General features: G+C 40.4%; 1 protein-coding gene across 1 annotated transcript in view; it reads right to left on the reverse strand.

Moving 5' to 3' along the window:
- The window catches only part of LOC138020678 (NHL repeat-containing protein 2-like), a 19,592-nt gene extending 118 nt beyond the window's left edge, over nucleotides 1–19,474 (reverse strand). The window contains 17 exon segments of the mRNA XM_068867617.1: nucleotides 1–1,153; nucleotides 1,658–1,721; nucleotides 1,956–2,083; nucleotides 2,192–2,225; nucleotides 2,587–2,717; nucleotides 3,615–3,651; nucleotides 8,652–8,779; nucleotides 9,177–9,213; nucleotides 11,944–12,074; nucleotides 12,820–12,856; nucleotides 13,148–13,194; nucleotides 13,511–13,591; nucleotides 14,706–14,763; nucleotides 16,455–16,487; nucleotides 16,489–16,512; nucleotides 16,514–16,563; nucleotides 19,465–19,474. The exon segment at nucleotides 1–1,153 is cut by the window's left edge and continues 118 nt beyond it. Coding sequence (XP_068723718.1) covers nucleotides 1,011–1,153; nucleotides 1,658–1,721; nucleotides 1,956–2,083; nucleotides 2,192–2,225; nucleotides 2,587–2,717; nucleotides 3,615–3,651; nucleotides 8,652–8,779; nucleotides 9,177–9,213; nucleotides 11,944–12,074; nucleotides 12,820–12,856; nucleotides 13,148–13,194; nucleotides 13,511–13,591; nucleotides 14,706–14,763; nucleotides 16,455–16,487; nucleotides 16,489–16,512; nucleotides 16,514–16,563; nucleotides 19,465–19,474 — 1,173 coding nt within the window. The 3' untranslated portion in view covers nucleotides 1–1,010.
- Between the last annotated feature and the right edge of the window lie 6,408 nt (nucleotides 19,475–25,882).

Raw genomic sequence — 25,882 nt, forward strand, 5'->3', positions numbered from 1 at the left:
AGTTGCGGTCATTTTTGACTGGCGAAAAATCACTTATCTTGTTCCCGTCTCTGCTTGGAGATCGTACGCGCAATGAAAGAAGAGGAAAATAGAAATTTCTCTAAAACACATCTGATGTTCGCTATAAAATGTAAAAAACGGGAGTCAAAAACTCTGTTCAAATTTGGGGCAATACAGTATACGCTCTATTTAGGGAGCGTCGATTGACTTAAGTCCGGAATGAGAATACGCGGAGTGATGATTTAAAACGGTATGTCTGGCGTTTTGAAGCAACAATGATGGTAAAGATGTTTAACTGAATAAAATTGTAGCGGGTGTTTGACAATTTTAATATGAATCTCCGTAAAAACGAACGATTTCTAACTGCTATTCCGGAATACGGTCAATCGAATGCACCCTTAGTGATGAAATATTGTACAGCAATTTAAGAATTATGAAGGTTAGGGAAAAGAGATTTTTTTTGTAATCCTCGTCACATCCTGGGCTCGCTTGCCAGCCGCTGTTCGGGAAATGAGCCTGCAATCGCCTCCCAGGGCCCGTTTCTCGAAAGTCCCGAAACTTTTCGGGCCATTTTCGGGTGTCACAATTCCCTTTTTATTTCAAGAACGGAAAGGATTTAAGTCGTCAAACTTCACAGACGTGTTTCTTTTAGTTAGCTTGAAAACATGTTAAAAGATCGGCTTTCCAAAGCAAGCAGCTGGCATTTTCACAAATGGCTTTTCGGGCCCGAAAAGTTTTCGGCAGTTTCGAGAAACGGGCCCCAGGTGACTTTGGTCTAGCCCTCAGCCTAGTCACTTGCATGATGGCGAAATTTACTGCAAAGACCACAAGGTTTTGAGTGACTTCTATTGTCAGACAAATTTTAGCAATTGCCTTCTCGTTTCCCGAAGAAAAGAAAAACCTGCACATTAAAGCATTTTGATCTTGGAATTCAAATGACGCCATGATGCAATGGCCTATACCTATTGCACTGTACTACCACTGTTGGCAGGGGCAGGTAATGTGATTTATTACAGTAAGGACGATCGAAACACAAGCCGCTGCCTCCGGCGAACACACCACATGAAAGCAACGAAGGAAAAGAGGCAAGACAAAATTAAGTATGCAAACAAATGCGGGAAACTCTGTGTTCTTTGCAGAGAGCGTGCAAACACTGTAACAAAGGAAAAACATCACAGAAATAAGTTTTAATTGCCGGTGGGATTTTCCAACATATCTGATGCTGTGTAATACGAATTTCGCCAAATGCAAATACGGAAACTTATCGCTTTAACTGGGGACATTGGGGTTTTGAGCGAACCTAGATGTTGTTAACCTTTTCACCGCCGAGGGCTTCCCCGTTGACGAGTGAAATCGTCTAGCGTTAGACAGAGTAAAATCTACAAGTATCAATTTGCATTTTTGGCGGTGAAAGGGTTAAAGAATTGAAGAAAAGCCCTCGCACGAAGGCCAGAACAACAAAACTGAGCTCGGTTACCGCGACGCACAGGATCTGAACATGGGCTACATTGGAGGGAGGGAAGTGGTCTTGTCACCGCGCCCTCGTAAAAGACAAAAACTGAGATCCCTGGCATTTTTTGTGGGGGGAGGGGGATGGAATGGGCGGGCTAACGTACCATTCTTGAGAGACTAAACAGATTTATTTACAAAATCATACCTGATTTGTTTGGATCTACTACCGATGAGCCAATTCCGCTGACACTCCTTATTCTGTGATTATACTATAATAAGAAAAGCAAATTTCACAAAGAATCAGAACTTTGCCTCGAACTTACGCAGTAGGGGGAAGGTTTGAAAATTCCAAAAACGGAATTAATTAAAGTGAATACACTACATGTTTTTAACCTATTTTTAAAAAGTTGTTAATACGGAATTCCGCTGCCTCAGGGCGCAAATAAAAGAACCGAACCGAAATTAAACAAATCTTTCTCGAATCGACTTCAAATGACATTCACCTGATCTGTGAGGTAGATAATCTTTTTTCTGTGGTCAAAGGTCAGACCAGTTGGATGATAAAACATAGCTTGCCTGCCCACACCATCAAGGTAGCCTTCAGTACCACCGGCCAAAGTACTCACTTTACCTGTCAAAAAATGGCTCTTCGTTATCTGTTGTCCGCCAGCTAGGTTGGTTCAAAGGCGAGAGGACAAGATATCACCCTTGTGAAGTAACTAAAATATACATACGGTACCTTGTGGAGTAACTATCCTTACTGCATTGCTGTCCTTAAAAATAACAAACACCACATTTAACTGTTAACTGAACAAAGTTTGAACGGTTGTTGAAGTGTAACGAGAAACACGATAAGCTTGCAGGCCACAGTATATATTAAATCCTTCTAAGAACTAAGAACGACTTTTTTACCAAAAGATGAGAGATCCTTTGTTTTCGTCCACCAACATGGCGACGATGACGTAACGTGAAACGCATCTTTACCCGATATTTGAAAAAACAGCACATTTTTGGTCATCAGTCACACGTAACCGTTTCACCCTCAAATTATTTCGCCTTAACAAAAAAACTACCGGCTGGATATTCTTAAGACTAGCCCGAAACGTTACGTAAATGGGGTTTCAAATAACTTACAAATTCCACAACATAAAGGACTTTATTATCTGAGTCAAAAGCTATTCCCTCCGGGTAATTAAATCTTGCTTCTGACCCTATCCCGTCCTTGAATCCTTCCCTACCATTGCCTGCTAAGGTTCTCACTTGACCTGAACAAAAAAAAAAAAGATTTGAGTTCTACTGACAGAAACAAAATTTTGAATTGGACGTGCGACTTAATTTTTATGGGAGTAACTGTAGAATACAAATTATGGCTAGGCGGCTACGGAGATAAGCTGAGATACGTGGCTACGAAGCTACGGGCTATTCGGCTACCTTGTAAGGCGACCGGACAATTACATAGTTTGTGATAATGCTGGTGTTCAAACTTATTTACAAACGCCAAAAAAATGAGCAATTTGTGCGTTCAATTACAGAATTAACCGAACCTCCACCTGAAGATGCTTCAGTGGATTCATGGTTTAGAGAAATTCATGTTCCACGAGCCTGGCGTGTTCATTTAGCGACTGGATTCGATTTTCACGAAAAAAATCGTGCTTGTTTTGGGTCGATCGGAGTCCCTACGCTGGCTTCCGTCTCCTACCTTGTCACTCTACTATGAAGGAAGGTGAACGGGGACCATTTTTCCCGAAACTTCGTGTACGTATTAAAGACAACAACAGCTCACCACATGGTAAGTTTCATCGATTTTTATTTCCATTTTCTGGCAAATTTCCAGACCTAAACTTCGCCTCATATGTTCTCTATATTAACCTATGTGGCACACACAGTGAGCCTGGGTTACCTGTGCAGATAGCAGCCAGTGTTATCAACTTGTCAAGATCTCTGTCTTGTTTCGCCTTATCATCCTACATGCAATGTCTTTTTTGGTGCAAATCGAGTTTCGGTTATGTTTGAACGGTGAACAATATCCACAAAATTCTAGTAATACGTCACGTCAACAAAAAGACTTAAACATTCCAGATAGTGATTAACTAACACTCCTTCAGAAGTTACACGTCACACAAGACGTAAAAATGGACGGTTAACAAAAGCTTTATAGTTACCATTTGTTGTGTCCACAGTCCTTAATGCATGGTTGTACTGTGGAAACAAACAATTTGTCGTCAAAACTTCGTTAACTAAAAAATCGCACATAAAGACTATAAGTGAATGAAGGGGTAGTTTCTAAAGAAACTGTGGTGCTGCGTCGGTGGGGAAGTAGTATACAAAAATTTGGTTTATCAACGGAGTTGATAATGTAAATTGACCACCGTACAGAGATTCTAAAAGCCGACGTTTCGAGCGTTAGCCCTTCGTCAGAGCGAATCGAGGGATTATGGGTTACGTGTAGTTTTTATAGTAGAGTGGGAGCTACGCTATTGGTGGTAACATGGCAACGTGAAAAGTAGGAATATATTAGTTGAATGAAAAGCGTTCGTTAATACCGTGAGGATTAAGGGTGCCGATTTGAAAGATGAATTTTTGTTCCAGATTCTTGCGGCTTTCCGTCGTACCTAGATGTAGGGAAAGGCCGCAGATAGCCATGTGTTTTTTGGAGTGGTTAGGCAGATTAAAATGGCGAGCGACTGGCTTAGATGCATCCTTGTCATTCTTCTCAACATCGCGAAGGTGTTCGCGGAATCGGTCACCTAGTCGTCTACCTGTCTCACCAATGTATAATTTATTGCATAACGTACAGGTTATGCAATAAATGACATTTGCGGAGGTACATGTGAAACGATCGGTGATCTTAACAGATCGCTTAGGTCCCGATATCTTGCTAGTGTTAACAATGAAAAGACAAGTTTTGCATCGTGAGCGCGCGCACTTGAACGTGCCGGGTTGCTTGTTGGTTTTGAGCGCGCTTCTAACTAAAAAGTTGCCTACGTTTTTGTCGCGTTTGAATGAAATAAGTGGAGGTTGCGAAAAGATTCTACCAGTCTCGGGATCATTTTGGAGTAATTTAAAATTACTAAGAATGATGCTTTTGACTGCGTGATTATGAGGATGGAAAGTGAGGGTGAATGGAATTCTGTCATTCTTATCTTTCTGTGACGTTTGTAGTGACGACTGTCGATCAAATTGTTGGGCGCGATGATGGCCCGCTTTGACCACAGAGACAGGATAGCCACGTTTTTCGAAGAACTGGCACATCTCCTCTGATTTGCTGGAAAAATCGGAGTCATCACTACATAGACGTCGAAGTCTAAGAAATTGAGAATAAGGAATGGAGTTCTTGACATGTGATGGATGTGACGATGAATACAACAAATAACTGTGTGAATCAGTAGGTTTGTAGTGCACACTAGTACATAGCACGTTGCCTCTAATAGAAACTTTGATATCTAGGAAAGCCAATGAAGTTTCCGAAATTTCCCAGGTATATTTAAGAGCCGGATGAAAAGAGTTGACGGAGGTTATAAATTGATCGAGTTCTTCTCTGCTGGATGAAATAGCGCCGATGCAGTCGTCGATGTAGCGGCCGTAGAGTTCAGGTTTGGGGCCGTTGTACTGATTAAAAAATTGGTGTTCAACATATCCTACAAAAAGATTGGCATAGCTAGGTCCCATTCTTGTGCCCATCGCTACACCATTAATTTGTTTGTAATAGTTGCCGGCGAATGAAAAGCAGTTAAGCGTTAAAACTAGTTCGGCAAGGCGGAGGAGCGTTTCCGAGCTAGGTTCTTTGACAGTGCGTTGATCGAAAAAGTGTTTAAGTGCTTGAAGACCTTCGCTGTTAGGAATGACTGTGTATAGAGATGTAATGTCCATGGTGAAAATAAGTTTGTCTTGGCCGGAGAAATTGAAATCGCGGAAAATTTGTAGTGCGTGTGTACTGTCTTTAATGTATGATGGCAAAGATTTGACGATAGGCGTCATAATCCTGTCTAAGTAGCTAGAAATGAGTTCGGTGGGGCAACTACAGGCAGAAACGATAGGTCGACCTGGGTTGTTGGGTTTGTGAATTTTAGGCAAGAAGTAAATGCACGAAGTTCTAGGGGTGTTGATGATGAGATTAGTGGCAGTGTCCGGTAATTCTTGATTAACTATAAGATTTTGAATGGTGTCTTTGACAAGTTTTTGATTGTTGGAAGTGAGATCTTTAGGGATTTTGGCATAAAACGAGGTATCCGAAAGTTGCCGCAAAGCTTCTTTTTGGTAAAGGTCGGACCGCCAAACAACTACCGCGCCGCCTTTGTCGGCCGATTTGACAACTATGTCGTTGCGTTTACTAAGATTTTTAAGCGCCGCCCACTCTTCCGAGGAAAGGTTGGAAAATTTAGTGTTGCGATTGAATTTAAGTTTGTGAATGTCGTGACGGCATTTTTTGGTAAAAAAATCTAAAGAGGCAAATTGTCCCTCTGGGCGAGTCCATTTGGATTTGCGAACTAGAAGTGTTTCAAAAATATCTTTATTAGGAGTGTCCGAATCATCCTCTTTGTCGTGAAAAAAGGCTTTTAACTGAACGCAGCGAAGGAATTTTTCAACATCTTGCTTAAAATCTTGCATTTCAACATCTTGTAAAATTTAGGCCCTTACTGAGAACAGATTTCTCTGAGTCAGTAAGCGGAAGATTTTCTGGAATATAAATTACGGTATTATGGCTATGCAATGTAGTGTCGTCGGTAATTTGCGTACCTATTAATTGTTGAAGTTTAAGAGTCTTGGTTTGGTGTAAATGGTCAAACAGTCCAGAATTAAGTTGTCGGATTTTAGCGCGAATCGATTGTACTAAAATTGCTGGACAGATTTTGGAAAGTTCGGAGCGGCAATGAAGAATTTGTTTGTCAAGTGCGATTCGTTTTTGGCACATAGCTCTAATTGTGATCCTCATAATATTACGTGAAAAAGAATTTTGCGCACATCGAATTTGGTGAAGATACTGATTTGAGTGAGAGAATGTAGACGCATGAAAGTTCGAGCGAAAACCTTTAGGAATGACTTTAGAATTGAGGGAACGGCCGATGAAGTTGATGTGACTACAAAACCTAGTTTTGGCGAAAATTAGAGTGGCTAAACGGAAAGCTAAGTTACTGCTAAGTGTGCTAAGTCAAAATCTTATAGTTAATCAAGAATTACCGGACACTGCCACTAATCTCATCATCAACACCCCTAGAACTTCGTGCATTTACTTCTTGCCTAAAATTCACAAACCCAACAACCCAGGTCGACCTATCGTTTCTGCCTGTAGTTGCCCCACCGAACTCATTTCTAGCTACTTAGACAGGATTATGACGCCTATCGTCAAATCTTTGCCATCATACATTAAAGACAGTACACACGCACTACAAATTTTCCGCGATTTCAATTTCTCCGGCCAAGACAAACTTATTTTCACCATGGACATTACATCTCTATACACAGTCATTCCTAACAGCGAAGGTCTTCAAGCACTTAAACACTTTTTCGATCAACGCACTGTCAAAGAACCTAGCTCGGAAACGCTCCTCCGCCTTGCCGAACTAGTTTTAACGCTTAACTGCTTTTCATTCGCCGGCAACTATTACAAACAAATTAATGGTGTAGCGATGGGCACAAGAATGGGACCTAGCTATGCCAATCTTTTTGTAGGATATGTTGAACACCAATTTTTTAATCAGTACAACGGCCCCAAACCTGAACTCTACGGCCGCTACATCGACGACTGCATCGGCGCTATTTCATCCAGCAGAGAAGAACTCGATCAATTTATAACCTCCGTCAACTCTTTTCATCCGGCTCTTAAATATACCTGGGAAATTTCGGAAACTTCATTGGCTTTCCTAGATATCAAAGTTTCTATTAGAGGCAACGTGCTATGTACTAGTGTGCACTACAAACCTACTGATTCACACAGTTATTTGTTGTATTCATCGTCACATCCATCACATGTCAAGAACTCCATTCCTTATTCTCAATTTCTTAGACTTCGACGTCTATGTAGTGATGACTCCGATTTTTCCAGCAAATCAGAGGAGATGTGCCAGTTCTTCGAAAAACGTGGCTATCCTGTCTCTGTGGTCAAAGCGGGCCATCATCGCGCCCAACAATTTGATCGACAGTCGTCACTACAAACGTCACAGAAAGATAAGAATGACAGAATTCCATTCACCCTCACTTTCCATCCTCATAATCACGCAGTCAAAAGCATCATTCTTAGTAATTTTAAATTACTCCAAAATGATCCCGAGACTGGTAGAATCTTTTCGCAACCTCCACTTATTTCATTCAAACGCGACAAAAACGTAGGCAACTTTTTAGTTAGAAGCGCGCTCAAGACCTACGAGCAACCCGGCACTTTCAAATGCGCGCGCTCACTATGCAAAACTTGTCTTTTCATTGTTAACACTAGCAAGATATCGGGACCTAAGCGATCTGTTAAGATCACCGATCGTTTCACATGTACCTCCGCAAATGTCATTTATTGCATAACCTGTACGTTATGCAATAAATTATACATTGGTGAGACAGGTAGACGACTAGGTGACCGATTCCGCGAACACCTTCGCGATGTTGAGAAGAATGACAAGGATGCATCTAAGCCAGTCGCTCGCCATTTTAATCTGCCTAACCACTCCAAAAAACACATGGCTATCTGCGGCCTTTCCCTACATCTAGGTACGACGGAAAGCCGCAAGAATCTGGAACAAAAATTCATCTTTCAAATCGGCACCCTTAATCCTCACGGTATTAACGAACGCTTTTCATTCAACTAATATATTCCTACTTTTCACGTTGCCATGTTACCACCAATAGCGTAGCTCCCACTCTACTATAAAAACTACACGTAACCCATAATCCCTCGATTCGCTCTGACGAAGGGCTAACGCTCGAAACGTCGGCTTTTAGAATCTCTGTACGGTGGTCAATTTACATTATCAACTGCGTTGATAAACCAAATTTTTGTAAAGACTATAAGGCCTGGTTCTCACTGGCGACGCAAGCATAAGCACAAGCAACACACGCAGGCGCATTTACTTGTTGTTAATTAGTGTCTATTGTTCTAACAAAGGCTCTAATGAACAACAAACTACTGAGTTTGCGTATGCTTCTTGTGCTTATGCTTGCGTCGATAGTGAAAACCAGGCTTAACGTGACTCAATTTCCTCATAAGTTTTTACATGGTCGGCCAAGTACAATATCCCCGAATCCGTGTCAAGTGAGATTCCAGTTGGATGGAAAAATTTAGCTTCCTTTCCAACACCATCAGCGAAGCCTCGGCTTCCACCAACCAGCGTCCTTACATCACCTATAAAACAAACAGAACCCTACATTTGAAAAATACAACACGAAACGGATCACAAGTCCGAGTGGTAAACAAGACTGAAATAGACTGATGACGTCAGTAATGGCTACTAATTTCCGTGATCATGTCAGAAGAGCCTTCGCTTACAATCTCTGTGGGGACTTCGGATGAGTGATATAAGGTTTAGGTATGTTCATCAAATTCCAAAAATTATTTCAATGATACTAATATTATCGCTATGTAAGCACGGGTCTAACGACTTCTTGGAACCAAATGTCAGCGTTTCGTTGATTATCTACAGCTTCTCCAATCTGTGAAAAATAAAGTAATTATACCCAAGGATCATTATCATTGTTGCCGTTGACTGTGATCAAACTGAAAGGCGAGTCTGTATACCTACCGTTTGGAAGAGAGATGATCCTTACGGCATGATTATCCTGTGTAAAATGTTTTAAACATTACATTGAACCTTAGCACAGCCCTTTACCCATTAAATTTGCTCTCTATAAACAAGCTCTAGCGGATGACCTCAAGCCAATTATTTGGACCCATTACCGCTACTATTTTACAATAAGCCCTTTGCGAAAAAATTAGTTACCAAGCCTGTCGGAAAGAGTGACGCGAAATGTTATGTCTCTGTGATCCGATAAAATTAAAAATTTACCATTTTCAACTTAAGTAGACGCTCCGTAAGCGTAACCTGGGTTGCCTGTAGTACGTCTTACACAAGAACAGAAGGCACTGAGTTGGGTGGTATTGAACTGTAGCGTTCCAGTTTTTTTTTTTAAGTGGGAAGGGGGGAAGGGGGGGGGGGGGTGGGAGGATGTAGACCATTTGAGGGGTTACCCAGACGTCATGCCAGCAATGGCCCTTTGGCTCACATGTTCACACGTTGAATTATTTTGTAATGTCGTGTCCCGTTTTGAGGTCTTTTAATTTTTTAAGTAATGTCTGGCCCATCAGAGCCGGAGCTTATCCCGGTTTCTGTGGCATGAAGAGACTAGGAGTATTTTGTTTACTCCGCCGCTAGATGGGATGCCAGCCAGCATTTCGCCGGTACCCATTTATACACCTGGGTGGAGAGAGGCACCGTGAGAGTAAAGTGTCTTGCCCAAGAACACAACACAATGTCCCCGGCCAGGACCACTCGATCCGGTGTCGAGCGCACTAACCATGAGGCCACCGCGCCTCCCACTTTAATTTAAGCTTTGGTAATAAATTCAGTTCAAAGATAACAAAACACGCTCTTGAGTGAAACTCACTCGTCTCTTGTTTAATTAAAGGGGCTATGTCACTAAAAATAATATAATTCCATGATTTGAGATGCAGGGATGGCGCAATGATGAGAGCATTCGCCTCCCACCAATGTGGCTCGAGTTCGATTCCCAGACTGCGTCATATGTGGGTTCCGGTTTTCCCATCTTCCGAACATTTGCCTTGATTTGCGTTAACAGTTAACTTCAGTTTACAGTGTCCCTAATTAGTGCTCCAAAGCTAGAAAGACTACACTAGACTTTTTTCCCCAAAATGCCCAAAAAGTAGAATGAAACATTGCAATAACCTCTTAAAACTGTTGAACAACATAAAAGAAATACTGCAAGAGAAGCATGGATGGCCATAAAGGTACAAGATTGAAACGGATTACATTTGGGTAATCTTGAAAAAAGTCGACCCGACGTTTTTCAAAATTATGACAAATCGCCTCGATTAAGGTTGTTTTTTTTCTCAGAATCATTTCGTTTGTGATGTTACGATAATTTTATCGGTAAGGGCATTTCCACATAAGCATTTTCGAGTTTTAAACTCGTGATTAATTAAAGATTTTCCCGAAACACCCTAAAATAACGTGACATAGCCCCTTCAAGTGAAATAGTCTGCCAAAAAACTAACTGCAAATTACTCTGACGGACGGTTTCCTTCATGTCATGCATGTCTAGAGTTGCCCTAAGCAAACGTTTTTTCATTCTAATCTGATGACAGGTCAAGTCTTTTTTTGGTTTACGTTTGCACCAAATGGTATCGCAAAAGCCAGGAGTTACGGTGTAGCACTTTTCTTTCGCGGGGTTTACTTTTTTCGGATTTTGCGGATGTACTTGATCCGCAAAAATAAGTTCCAGCAGAAAAAACATCAGCAAGATTAAAAACCGTAAAAATTTACCCCCGTTAATATAACTAAAAATGACTTTAATCCGCACACAGTGGGGTGAAAAAGATCGTTTATTTTCATATTTGCATTAAGAAAAAGCAATTGGAGCTTGCTACAAACCAAACCAAACGATAAATACTTTTCCAGTCTCTGAGGCATAAGAAACGAACTCAAAGGAGTCAATCAAAAGGTCACGTTAACAATTTTCTAAGCCTCCAGGATGCAACATAATTTGCAGGTTCTCGATGATTGAAGGGTTTTTTTACCAAAAAGTAATAGAAGTTGAAAATAGTCTTGCTGCTTGAAAAGAAAACCGCAAAAATTAGTTCCCAGCGGAAATTTCAGTCCGAATTCGCGCCTCAAAATAAAAGTCCCGAAAAATTTTCATGCTACACGGTAACAGTAAAAGGCAAGCCAAAAGACAGATCTACGTATCTCGAGATACTGGGATTTCCTATCGGTGATACTCACTAATACAGGGATATTTTTGCGCGGTTTAAAACTATCCGGAGAAAGTAGATCTTAGTAAGTATCCTTGGAATCCAAAAAGGAAATTGGGGGTAACCATGCATTTTTGAGAAATAATTAAGCTTCAATTTGAGAAAGAACGCAATACATTGCTTTGTATTTTAAAGCTTTTTACAAACATTATTCATCAATTATCTTTGAAAAATGCGTGGTTACCCCCAATTTTCTTTTTGGATTTCAATAACACTTGTTAAGATATACATTTCCGGCATAATCATACACCGGGGAAAAAATATCATTAATTTGTAGGCAACCGTCCTTAAATATTCTACTGTGTCCACCGGATGAAATCTATGCATTTCTAGTACCCCTTCAAACTTACCAAACATACGCGCAGTCAAGACTCTACACACAAAGACACTAGTTAGTGGGGAAGGGACAGGAAAGACTTTTCACGACACAGAAAAAAACACACGGAGAAATGAAACGCAGATTCCGACTGCGTTTGGCAACCCAGTAACTAGGTAAAGTCTAAAGGAGAACAGTAACTAACCGTGTCACTGACATACAGCCTCATTTTCATGCTGTCTAATTCAAGTTGCTGTGGATTGGCCAACAAGGCTTTTGTACCTACGTCATCCAGAAAGCCTGACTCCCCGCTGCCGACAAAGGAGGTAACCTCGGCTGAAACATTAAACCATAGTTAGAATGATTAAAGGAATGGTACTTTTGTCTTAATAATATACATGAAAAAACGGCTCAATATTCTGATTGGCTTAGAGAAATGTTGTGCAGAAAAGAGGTTATTCAGTGAAAAAAGACGAAACAAACCTGGCATTCTCATTGGTCAATGGTCAAAGAAAGCCACAGATAGCCAATCAAATGCTAGCCCTGGATGGTGCAATTCTTCCGCGTCTCTTCTGCTTAAAGGCTTTCTCGATATTTGTTCATGTCTTTTAGTCTGTTATTAATAAGCCAATCACATATTTTTCAGCAATTTGGAATAAATAAGAACTCGTAATTTTTTCAAAGACTACAAATGCACTTGTCCTACGGGCTCGTGAAATTTTGCTTGTCTCAAAAAAAGTTACTCGTGACCATTTATTCCAAATTACACTCGAATTTATGTAATTACTTGTACAAAATAAAGCATGTAAAAGCATCTCGATCATACCACTCCTTACAAAGGTCTGCTTTGAATGCATTTAGATGACTTAATTCAAACCAAAAGCAATACAGACAAATTAAATATTCGATAATTGGGATTTTGGTAATATTTGGATAAGGCCTCCATTCCATGCTTTGAGCAAATTGTTTTTCCTTTTCGCAGTGGTCGCTTTAAGCCGACAGCAATGGTGGCTGAGGCGGTATCAACACGTATAGTTTGAGAAAGCACCAAGACCAAAAGAGATTAAGGTAACACCCTGACCTGTTGTGAGATCAATCTTCCTTATTCGGTCATTTGCCTAAAGAAGAAATAATTAAAACCATGGGACATAAGAAAAAAATAGTTTCCACTTTTAAGTCTACGTTTTGGACTTGTTGTTGGCCGGATGCAAAAAACACCTGAAGGTAGAAAACCCTGAAAAATCTACCCATTTGCGCTATAGGCCGTTGTTATACTAGCGACGATATGAAAATGTTTAAAGTCGTCGAGGTGCATTATATTCGTCTCCAGTATTCTCTATAGTATAAAAATGAACATTGTACAGTCATGACGTCATTTCCCACTGAACAACTTAATTACTTTAACTTACACTGTCTGCCACATACAATATCCTTCCTTTCGTATCGATAGCCAATCCTGTGAAAAATAACAGTGCGTTATATTTTCTTTTTTTCTTGAATGTATCAAATAAACACTGATTTTAGTAGCCTCTTGGATTTGTGGAAAGGAGGGGAAAATTTAAATTAACGTGGTAGTTAGCCTAGTATAGCGATTGCTTTTACGGATAAGCTAAGACTGCCTTTAAACTTATGCACCCTATATTTGTTTGAAAAGAGGAAGAAAGTTATTTTAAGAACTTATGTGCTACTCTAAAAGCCGAAGTACCGACAAAAAGTCGGTGTCGCCGATTCGACACCTTTTCGGCCAACAAAATCCAAATATTTGGCTGTACCTGCTGTCTGATGGAATTTCGCCTTGTCACCCATTCCGTCTTTGTAACCTTGAGCCCCTCCTGCTAAAGTCGTGACACGGCCTGCCGTCAAACACGTTAAGAGTACATTAAGATACAAAACATGGACAAAACAGTGCAAGTCAAAAATATAATTTCTCCACAGATAAAATATACCTTATGGCGGCTGACCTTTTCCACGGGTAAAGGGTAACGAGTAAAAGGGTGAAGATTTCTACCTAACCCATGAATCCAATCTGGGAAAGGATTCTTCAGTTCCTTTGATGCACCATGATCAAAGTGATCTTTGATCAATGACCCTTTTTGGGGTCATCCCAAAGAAACGCCAATTCTGAATAGTTGTTCGCCTCTTTTTTTGAAAACGAGTCCTCTTGTAAACCCATTGAAATGGTAATGCTGAGGAGCATTTTTATCAAAATCAAACTCTTTGCATTTGAAATAGTTAACGTTTCGCTGGAAAAATTTGTTTTGAAGCGGACCAAAACGAAAAAGTCGGAAATGGGCTTTAGCACACACATGGTAATTAGCCATGTTTTGTCCGTTGTTGGCTGGGGATACTACGTGGTTTGGCCGACCACCCACAATACCGCGTGTTGTTGACTTTTTTTCTTGCAATTCATTTTTCGATTTCGTTCCTTTAGTGACCAAAGAAAATCGGACAGAATGGTTTTAAAACTTGTTTTACTCTTTTGTTCGCATGGTCACCGTGGGTAGCTTACTCTCGTTAGCTTGGCATTTTTTTCTCTTGACTATTAAATCTTGTCCAATATGTGCTCAATTTTCATCGATCAACATTATATGGAAGAAATGAAAGCAACAAGGTAATATCGTTCATGGTAATTCTTAGGTGGCGGGTCAGGATGTTGAAAATTGAAGAAATTAAAATGCTGGCCCCGGGTTGCTCGAAGCATGGTTAGCGCGAACCAGCGTTAAATACCATGGAAACCTACAGGTTTTGATACCTCTTAACCAACGGTTAGCGCTGACCAGGCTTTGAGATCCCGGCCCCAGAATTAAATTTATCTACAAATCCGACATGATAACCAGCTGTAACCGTTAGGTAGAAATCTCTACCCTTCACAATTTACCTTTTACCCGTGGAAAAGGTCTGCCGACCTTATGACAATTGACAGTTCAGTCCACCTCCATTATGCTCAATCTTTGATCTTGTACTTACGCGAATTGACGTCAATTTTTCTTATGCGGTCATTACGGTGTACTGTTTCGGGACAGCCCTGCGTAAAAGCAAATTACAAAGTTGTTCATACCACCGCAAAGCAAAGTATTCTGAAGTCCGCCAAAATCATTGGAATGTTTTAATTATGCTGTTTGCCCTCTGCAAATGCCATACGTCATGCATTTTTCGCAGTGCAGATGTCACACAAATCAATGACGTGGGATGGGCTCAACACATGCTCATAACATGTTGCACCATTGTTTTAAAGAGTAACTATCAAATTTAAATGTCATACCGATTTTTCAGCATTACTCAGTTCTTCAGCGTGATAACCATCAAATGCTGTAGTTATTTTCTTAATTTTGGACAACCTTTATCTACATGAAATGTTCCGTATAAGCGAGAAATTTTTGTCCACGGTTCTTTTGCAACGAGGGTTGATCTCTTCACAAACACGAATTATTGCTGAACAAGATACAGTCATTATTGTGATGTATAATGTCAGTAGCAACGGGCAAGCCCTGTAAAAACAACCTTTAAATTGTCTTTAGTTGCTTATATCTAAAAAAAACGATCTCGGTGACACCCTTTTTATCTCTGAAAAGTAATCAGAAGGAAAGATGAAACTTTCTGTAAAGTTTAAAAAACTTCTGTTTAGCGGATTCAGAGCCACCTCAATAGGCTAGTTTCGAATTGTGCAGAAACAAGAGAACAGAGTCAAGGTTCAGGGGAAATTAATTTGCATTTTCCTTTGTTTTTGAACAATACAATATGCTAATTTATTCCCCCGAACGTCGGACATACCGTTCTTTTGTTCGGATGACACGAGCAATTCGAAGAACTAGCCCCTCTATTATGGTAGATTTTTTTGAGGTGGCTCTAAATCCGCTTAGACCAGAACTTTTTAAACCTTTACCGAAGGTTTTTCACCGTGGCCTTCTAATCACTTTGTGAGAAATCAAAAACGGGGGACCGTCAGGCCACGGAGTTCGTTATTCCAAAATATTATAGGGTTGTTTTCTGTTCGGCTTCTCCCATTGCCAAGGTAACTTATTACTTAGTTCTTATTAACGAGCGGCGAGGTATGTATGGGAGAAATCTTGAACGAGGTCGCCAGCGTCTGTACCCGCCCCCGCGGACAAGATTCTCCCATACAGACCGACCTAAGCTCGGTTAATAAGATGTTCTATATGTGCCAAACAAGAACAACTTGATTCGTTTAATGTAAAAAACTGGTTTTGGTTACTAAGACTGACATGTTTGTCCTTAGCAGAACGTCGATGAGTGGCGATTGAGCTGCAACTTAATTTCTGTCCAAAGTTTGCTCGACATCCTCACTCTCACGTTTTGTTCATGCATGCTGTTTGGCAATTCCATAAATAAATATTGGTAGAAAGAAAAAATTACTCAATATTTTTGCATTTTAGTTTGGCATCTTTTCACTTGCGAAAACCATTACCGGGTCTAGACTGCCGGTCTAGATGGGAAAATCTAGGACCGCGAAGTCAATATCGATTGTAGCCAATCAAATTCGTGAAATTTATATAGTTCCCAGTCCTCGCTGAGACAGAGCCAGTATAATAAATCACGATAGTGATCACAATCTTGTTTGGAAATAATCGGTGTTTTCATTATGGGATACCATTTAACATTGCTGTCACGTGATACTGTGTTGTAGCGTCCATTCGATCTAAATCTCTTGAATTAAAAAAACTCTGGCCCACTCGATGATTTGAAAACGACCCTTACACAATCAGCAACATAAAGCACGTTTATAGGTTGGGTCAAACACAATACCCCAGGGATAAATTAAACCTGGCCTCTGTTCCACTTCCATCCATTGAAGGGGGGGAGAATCCTCAACACAGTCTGTTTTTGAACCCTTCATGCATCATTCCCTCCACCAGCTATGGTGGTGAGCCAAGACCCATGATGAGAGAGGAGAGGCGCAAAACCAATCAGGCCCTTGGCCCCTTAAAGGGCCCAATGAACATACACTTCAAAACAACACCTGTTCCCCGCCACAACAATTGCCACCAATATTAGGCCAATAAATGACCATGCGATTAGACTTTGAAATAAACTGTTGATGGGGGAACCTGTGCATTTTTGTGCTTAACAAATAGATTCCATGTTGCCCATGCGTCCTGTTCAGTAATTGATCACGGAGCTCACGTCAAAATGTGGTATAGAAACAAAAAAGTGGCACACAAGGCAAATATGCGAGAGTGTGTCACTGATGTCTTACCACATTTTGACGTCTTCTGCTGATCTATCTAGTAAACAGATGCCATTAAATTGGTGAAGATAGTCCAAAAAAACACATCTTCTTGTAATTGGTTGTATAATACTAGAGTGGGGCACAAATCTTGCCCTATAACTGTGATCTCTGATATAACAACGATTATACAGAACTACACTGTTTATTTGCTTTCTTTTAGCGCCGTCCGAAAATTATATCCATGGAAAAGTATGAGTATTTCAGTATTTGCACACTGTCTGTGTCTCTAGTTGGTCTTTTGAGAGCTTCTGAATGTGAGTCACTCCTGAACAAGCATAGGTAGGAAAAGGTTAACCTCTGTTTGAACTGAGTTTTGACGTTTGACCAAAATGACTTAGGTTATATATGAGTTATTGGAAGCATTCACAAGCTAATTGATTGACGTGGGTGACATTGACAACCACAGATGATCACTGATACATCGACAATAAGCCACAATATTTGGCTTAATTGCACACCTCCCCATATTCCACATGATCCTTTTCAACAGAAAATGATAAACCAACCCCCCCCCTCCTCCCCAAAATATTACCCCTATTCTAGTGGTAGTAGAAAGCAAGGCAAAACGTGCAGTGGTCTGACGAGGGCAACTGGTTCAAATTATCTTTCAGGAGCTTTAGGGGTATCTCTGCTTAAATTATGCAAACAATCTGATAAGTATTAGCGTGATTTCACGTGACGTCATGGCGGCCCATGTTGGGTGTACACCCAACTAATCCTCTGGAATTGGGGCTCTATTTATCATGGAAAAACATTTCGACTTTGTTTCAGTGGAAAAAGAGGATCACTGATTCACTTGAGTGAAACACCACTCTATATTTTATTAAATTAATGATACCCATACAAGATGGCAGTATTACACAAAGCTAGGGAAGGCTCTTTGTTCAACAGCTGTAAAGCATTTGAAAGTACATAATTTGCAGTAAGTAACATAAAGTCAACTCAAAAAATGGATTTGGACCTGGGTTGCCTCAAAGATATCAGCAGGGAGAGGGAGGAAAATACTATACAGTATTATGTCATGAACAACAGAGCAGGTCTTCATTTTGAGGAATATCATAGAAGCAAGCAAACGAGTGGCACAGCAACTATATATGTTGAACTTTATAGACTTTGAGAAAGCTTGCCGACTCAGTACACCGGACAACCTATGGATTATCATTGTGGAAAGTAAGGCATCCTCCCGAAGAAGATCATAAGGAAAATACAGCTGTTTTATGCAGAAATTTTCCAATGTGCTGTAGAATGACACTCAAGGAGGAGAGGAGTAGGTGAAATGGTTAAATATTAAGACGCGGTGTTGTTAAAACAAGGCTGCAACATGTCTGGATGCTCACTCTTTCTTAGAGTGATGGACTGGGATAATGAGGAAACAGAAACTGTTGGGCTAAGGGGCAAGAACGGCCATTAAGGTGGGAGACTAACACAAACAAAACTGGATGGGGGACACCCCTTTAAGGGATTTTGCAGATGACAGTGCATTACTATCCTCGGTCATAGAAATCAAATGCAAGGAAGGACAAAAACCTCAATGAATTGGACAGGGAAGCCAAAAAAGGGTCGGCCTAAACAATAAACCTTGTGACAAGGACCGCACGTCATTTACGAACAATGCGACGAGATCAAGTACCCTATCAGCATAGTGGTGTGTTTTCGGTAAAAAACATCAAAGAAGGTCGAGGAGGGTTTACCTATATCTCTGGCACCAAAGTCAATAAAGAAGCGAGGTGGGAATGGAATGTGGACTTACAGAATCAGACCTTCAAAGGCAAGAGGGACATATATTAGGCTAATTAAGATCTGGAACTCCCCAAGAGCATATCCTCAAAGAGAAACAAAGGATGAACAACTGTAACAAGACCCTCGTCTTGCCCTGTATTGATGCTATGGATGTGAGACCTGGAAAATGGACCACAGACGCGATGAACACATTCTCAACCGGTTTCAAAACAAATGCCTCCGGAAGGAGGTTCACAACATACGTTGGCAAGATTACATCACCCACCAAAGAGTTACTAGCCAGAAGTGGAAATGTCACCAGTGACGTCAGGAAAGTAAAGAGAAGAAGATGGAAGCTTCATTTGGCCACATTCTAAGGGAGCAGGACAGAGCAAGCGATACAAGGAACGGGCGTTAAATTGGAAGATCGGAGGGGAAAAAAGATAAAGAGGGGGGGAGACACCAAAAGACAACGATGGAGAAGCGACCGTTGAGAGGGAGGATGACAAGAAGGAGGATGGGGTTCGTGGGAAGAGAGGTGCGGGGCGTTTCGGTAGACAGACAGACATGGAAAGCTTCTGTGGAGGGCCCTATGTGCCAACTGGCAAACGAGAGAGATAGGTACACAGGTAACATTATGTCACAGTTTATTTTTTGTGTACAAAAGTATGTTTTGCAAACTACTAAGCGAAATCTGAAGTAAGGGTAAGTAAGAAACAAAAGTGATAACTATAAATTTTGTTATTTTCTTTGGATTACCTGAATTCATCTCTCCCTTTGAATGACTGATTTACTACAATTGGTTCGATGTAAATCCATTGGTCAAGTACCAAGGGAAAGGAAACACGTTAATAGTTTGTGCATCAGCAACTTCAAACTTGCAACAACAATGGGTTCATTTCAAAACAATTACGGGAGTCATATTAAACAGAAACCATTTTTGGACTCGCGCATTTAAGAAGGCTCGCAAAGGGTTTTCGGCATGAGCATGCGTGCATAAGCCACACACGCAATTCTAAAAGCTGTCACGTCAGCTAAGGATTCAAAGTGGGTCACCAGAAAATAAACAATACCGCTAGGTTCGCTAACTTTTCTTCTAATTCCCATACATATGGAAAATAAAGAGACATCTCCTATTCCCGAAAACAACAAAAATTGTACACAAACGGTTCATGGTCACTTAAATCCGTTAGTGTTGGCATGCACACCCACGTGTGCACTCAAATGAGGGGGTGACGCATGCGTAAATGCCGATCTTGTAACCCCCTCATATTCCCTGATTTTGCAACTTTACTCACTTATATCTCTGCTTCCGGATGGTGAAAATTTTTCATTTTTTGCATGTTAGCTTAGATAATTTAAAGCGTTTGTCTTCCAAATTTAAAAAAATTCTATAGTTGAAAAAACAAAGACATATTATTTCAAAAAAACTTATTTTTCTGAAAAAACTGACCTACAGATTTTGTTGAAAAAATACAACAACACTTTTGAATTTCGGAACATGTTTCGATGTTTCAAACATCATCTTCAGCCATAGAGAGTGTAACATTAAAATTTTTTACAAGATAATTCGTATAAATATATAACCATCAATACAATGATTCTTTGTAGATTAAATGTTCGTTACAAGTACGTAAAATTCAAACGAACCAACAATATTATAGAGAACACAAAGTTCTGACATAACAGTAAAAGTTTAAAAGTGTAATGCTAAACTGACATGATCAACTTGTTTGTTGAGTTCGGGTTCTGTTGAGTTCGGGTTGAAACCCGAACTCAACAAACACGTTGATCATGTCAGTTTAGCATTACACTTTTAAACTTTTACCGTGATGTCAGTTGTGTTCTCTATAATATTGTTTGTTCGTTTGAATTTTACGTACTAGTAACAAACATTTAATCTACAAAGAATCATTGTATTGATAGTTATATATATATACGAATTCACTTGTAAAAATTTTAATGTTACACTCTCTATGGCTGAAGATGATGTTTGAAACATCGAAACATGTTCCGAAAATTCAAAAGTGGGGTTGTATGTTTTAAAATATTAGTAACACTTGTGCTATCCAGACCATTTGGAGATTTTGTTGAATTTTAATTTTAGAGATTATTTCTAACATTATCTGGTAACGCTGAATGGGAAGATTTCACCATCCTGTTTTCTCAAAAAAGACAATAGTGTTGAGTTTTAAGGCTCAAGGAATGCCCTTATAGTCGTTTGCCATGGTACACGTTACTTAGAGGAAAATGTTGATGTGAGGACTAGTTATTTGGGGAGTGCGGTACTAAATACCCTAGGCTAGATTTTGTCTTGATATGATTACCAATAACTTTATCTAAAAAACAGAATATGTTTATTTGTTTGAAAAAGGAGAAACTATTTCGAGCCTCCTTAAAGCGGTGCCTAGCATCCTTTCGAATATCGTAATGTCTTTTTTTGTTAACATTGTATACAGTTCAGTTCAGTACTTTATTCTTATCTAAGATGATTACAAAACGATTCCGCGTACCCATACAACGGTTTGCGAGTAAATGTGAGAAGAAAATCGCATACAACCAACTAAATCCCAGCACTACTCAACAAGGAACTTATTATCGGTAAAATCAACCAGAATGACCCTGAAACGTTGCCAATGACTGGCGTCCGGAAAGTCTAAGACCTAAGACCTAAGACCTAAGACATATGGGAAAACTAAGACCCGGAAAAAACTCAAGACCATATTCATTTTAGTTATCACAGCAATCCCTAGGCCGTTAACAAAAAGGCTCAAAAATATACATAAAAAGATGCCGAATAGAAAACACGCGAAATAAAAATAACGCCCAAAGCAGTAAATAAGCCATAGAAAGAACATGAGCACCGCAAAAACCCCTTTATTCCAGAACAGAAAATAATATTATGTTTATGAGATCAAAAAAAATTAAGTCTCGATTTTTGTAGATGACAATAAGGCTTTTTATTATATGGCATTGTGTTGGTAGCCAATATTAACAGACCGCTTCTGAGTTGGTCTAATTGTGACCTTGATAGTGTAGGGCATTATTCTCCCGTAATGTACCCACGGGCCAAATTACTGGGGCTGACAAATAACAAAAAGCAATAAAGGGAAACTTACCAAAAGGTCTGGATAAGTAGCATGGACGATATCCGATATTTTAGGAAACAACACAACACTTTTCAGCAAAATGTAAAAACATGGTTTCGACAGAAACTCACTGTCATCTTCAGTTTAAATTTACTATAAGTACCCAGAGTTGAATAAATAGGGATAAACCAAAATGCTAATCTAACTATAAGGAACAAAAGAAGGAACATGACAGTGTAAAAAATTACAAAGAAAGTTTTAAATTAACATGGATAAAGTTGAGTGATTAGGGTGGTACGTTTCTCCCATTGAATATGAATCGCTTCTTTTACCTTAAGTTGGAAGTAGGGTCGGTGGAAGCGTGCTCAAGGATGCTGAAACAGGTGTCTATTAGAGCACAATAGGTGCAGGCATACCAAAAAAATCGTGTCTCAGAAATTCTGTAAATGTTTTAAAAACGTAGTGCGAGGTCCTATTCACTGAAAAATAGTGTGTGCTCACGTGCGTGCAGGGCAGAAAAATGACGGGTTAGTTTCGCCAACATAGCAGGCTTGTAGTGCCATAGCAGGTCGGTCGGACATGAGTCACACTATATATTCAACTCTACTGTACTTGTGAATTTGACAGACTAGTTTCGGGTGTCGAAACATGTTTTAAAGTTTGAACAAAGTGTTGTTGGTGTTTCTAACAAAATATAAAAAGGTAATTAAAAAGCCATATAATAAACTATCTTACTCACCGAGCTGCAGTCCCAGACACAATTGTTGGTGACCACTTATGCCTCTTCCTTCCTGTTCTCAATGTTGCGGTGCAAAGGAAGCTGGTTTGACTGAACTGCGACAAACATAACCTTTGAGAGGGGCAGGGGGATGCACGAGAGGGGGAATAGAGGACGCTGTCCGCATGAAGTGTCCCAACTAATTATGTTCTGAGACTGTAGCTCAAGCCGCACTGGGGAATATTGGCCTCAGTCGTTTTTGGACGGGACCTCGCGCTGCCACGGACCTCAGGCCATATTGGCCTGATTTAGCAACAGAACGGGAACGTCAGTGGGGACGGCCCCGCACAGAAAAAAACCCAATGAGAATTCAGAATAGAGTAGACTTCACTCTTTTCTTATCGAGTCATAAATTCTCATTGGTAGTTTTCCCTGCGCGTGACGTCGCCACTGACGTTCCAAATCTGTTGCTAAATCAGGCCTATTCCCCAGTAGCGGGGCCTCGCGCTCTGGTTATTAAGAAGTTAATCATGACCCCCCGGCGGGTAAGGAGGAAATCCTGGCAAAGCTTGATACTTCTTCCACCGCAAAAGCTACGCCAGGCGAGTCCAGGCCACATGACGATCCGACATTTCATCAGAAAGGAAAAAATAAGATCGTTGTTCTAAAATGATCTTGTGTAACTGAATGAATTTGTTGACATTTGTTCTTCGCTGAAATTACTGGCAGTTAGGTGTATGTCCTGTTGGAAATTCATAGAGACGGCGGGTTTTTCTGTGATCGGCTCTGTCGCGAGCGCATGTAAACAAATACAAAGGTCAACAGATTGGAGCAGAGAGGGGTGGGAATAGCAGGACACCCAGCTACTAACATTGGGTCGGGCGTGCGTGCATTATGTTGAAGTTAAATGGTAACAACAGAGTAATAAGGTCAAAGGCGTATTTAAGTTGATCCACACGATATCAAAGGCTTATTCCGGTTTCACATTACGATGCTGGATCTGCACTTTTTTTGCTCAGAATAACGCAGTTAGTCACCCTAGCTGTCGATTCGCAGTATTCTTCGCCAGACAGGAAATGTGACCCTGTTGACCTTTGAATTCGTTTACTATGGGCCTAGCGAGACAGAGGTTGATCAAAGATAAAAGCCCGTCGTTGCTTTCCAACGAGGACGTAAACGACCTGAATGCCAATAATTTCCGAAGAACAACTGAACAATTCGTTCAGTTACAGGCGAGGCATTTATAGAACAACCGATTTATTTTGGGTCTTTATGATGAACAATGCGGGATTGCCAGGCGGCCGGACTCGTCTGGGCGGGACAGTAGCGTATGTGGCGTGAAAGAATGAACTACTATGTTATTTTGTTTTTTCGACGCGTATGTTAATTTTTCGTCACAACGCGAGTCATTATAAAGGCCTATTGTCGTCTCAACAATCGAAACGCTTACTTTTTTTCGATATAGAAACGCACAAATATTTCTTTAAGGATTACACTCTGTGGGATTCTGTTTGATTCCTGGGTCTTAGGTCTTATGTCTTAGTTTTACGGACACCTATGCGAGAAGGGCGAGTCTAAAATCTCCTTTGCGAACGCGCCGCAACGTTATTATTACTAGATGTTGAGGATAAGCAGGACTATATCGAATCAGTCCTGATTGTTCACAAAGTGTACACAATGAATAAGTTCTATTTTTAGTTATAAAAAGTTACGCACCACATACAATTATCTGCCACGAGTGCTACTCCCCGCCATTCCTGGGAGAATAGAACACTCTGACTCATGAAAATGTACAGACACAAGGGCTGATTGAGCAGAGGCAAGATAGCCTCCCACGTGCGGATTGGCAGAACCACATTCTCCACATGGATCATGAACATGTGTCACACGTTACCGTAGCGCCGGCCCCCTCCCCCCCCCCAATTCTGTATTCAGTGGACTTGAAAGAAAAACGCTCGGGACTCCTTAGTTTCAACTGCCTTTAATTGTTCTTTGACGTTGACTTGAACCCGGTGAAAACAGACAATTGGTTTATAGTTTCCCGAGTTGCTGAGACAAAATCAAGCATCAGTGAAGCGACTATGACAACCCAGATAGCAGTCTCGATAGGATATCGAACAGGCGGTGGGAAATTGAAGAGTGGCTATTTTGAATCATTCCGACGACCAACCGTTCGCATAGAAATCACATCTTTTACACAGCTCAACTCTGTAACAAGAAAGAGCAGCTTCCAACATGCGCAGGAAATTAAAACACCGTGTGTGGGTATCTGTACGGTGCGTACAATTCTTAAATGTTTGATGAAACGTGTAGTGTTTTCTTCATTTTGATTCATTATCCAACCCGATCTGATACAATATGTAGCGAGTGCCATTTGCCAGGATTCGAAAAGTTTGTTGGTTGTCTCTGGCCTGCTCTTCCCAGAGGTCTTTCACTGTTATGGGTTAACTGGTCGAGTTTGTTGATATATTCGAGAATGATCAGCAGAAAACCCGCAGATTCTTCGATCGTGCATTACGCCAAAAAATTCTTGGCTGAGTGATCGGATACTCACATTAATTTCGGAAAATGATCACTTTGCTTATTTTCTTCACGTCACGCGAACAAACACTGGCGAAGGTAAACGGCTTCAGTTTGTTTGAGAACTAGACGCATTGTAAGCGTTAACTCGGGGTTGTTTAGGGCCGATTCAATATCGAAGCAATAGAGCGGAATTTTGATGTCGCCGTAGGTGTATTCAAATCTCCTGTTATGATTTGTCACGAGATGCAAAAGAAAAAAAAGAGCCAATCGTAGCTAGAAAAGACTCATCTAGGCCGGGACTGGAACGTGAACAAAGAGTACGCTCATGTTTTTGGAGGGAGGGGAACAGTTTTCAGACCTGATTTTCTTTTTAGATTTGCGTGTTCCTTTCGACATCAGTTTAGACATTGCGGACCGCTCGCGACACATGCCTCCAACTTACAAGCAAGCAGTATCTGTCGTAACGAAATCAAAATTGTTGTAAATGTCCAATACCAGTAGGTGCCTCATTGGCCCTGTCGAAACAATGGGTTCTTTTGTTCCTGTGGTCGGCACAAATTTGGACAGCCACAAAAAAAACACTTTGTTTCATACAAATGGAAGGTGACGCAAAACTGCATGTTGCAGGTTGCAAGTCACTGTTTCACCATAGCGTAAAAAAAACAATGCTAACATTAGGCTACTAACATAAAATCAACATGTAAGCCAAAGGTAAGCATTTTGTAATAAAGAGCTTGGGTTGTTTCAGATTTTATTTAATTATTTTATAATTTCGGTATGTTTTTAATTAAAGAATTTCTTACCGTTAACATACAAAATAAAAGACACAAAAAAGACACACAAAAGC

The sequence above is a fragment of the Montipora capricornis genome, chromosome 10, assembly GCF_036669925.1.
Source record: "Montipora capricornis isolate CH-2021 chromosome 10, ASM3666992v2, whole genome shotgun sequence".
Classification (NCBI taxonomy): Eukaryota; Metazoa; Cnidaria; class Anthozoa; order Scleractinia; family Acroporidae; genus Montipora; species Montipora capricornis.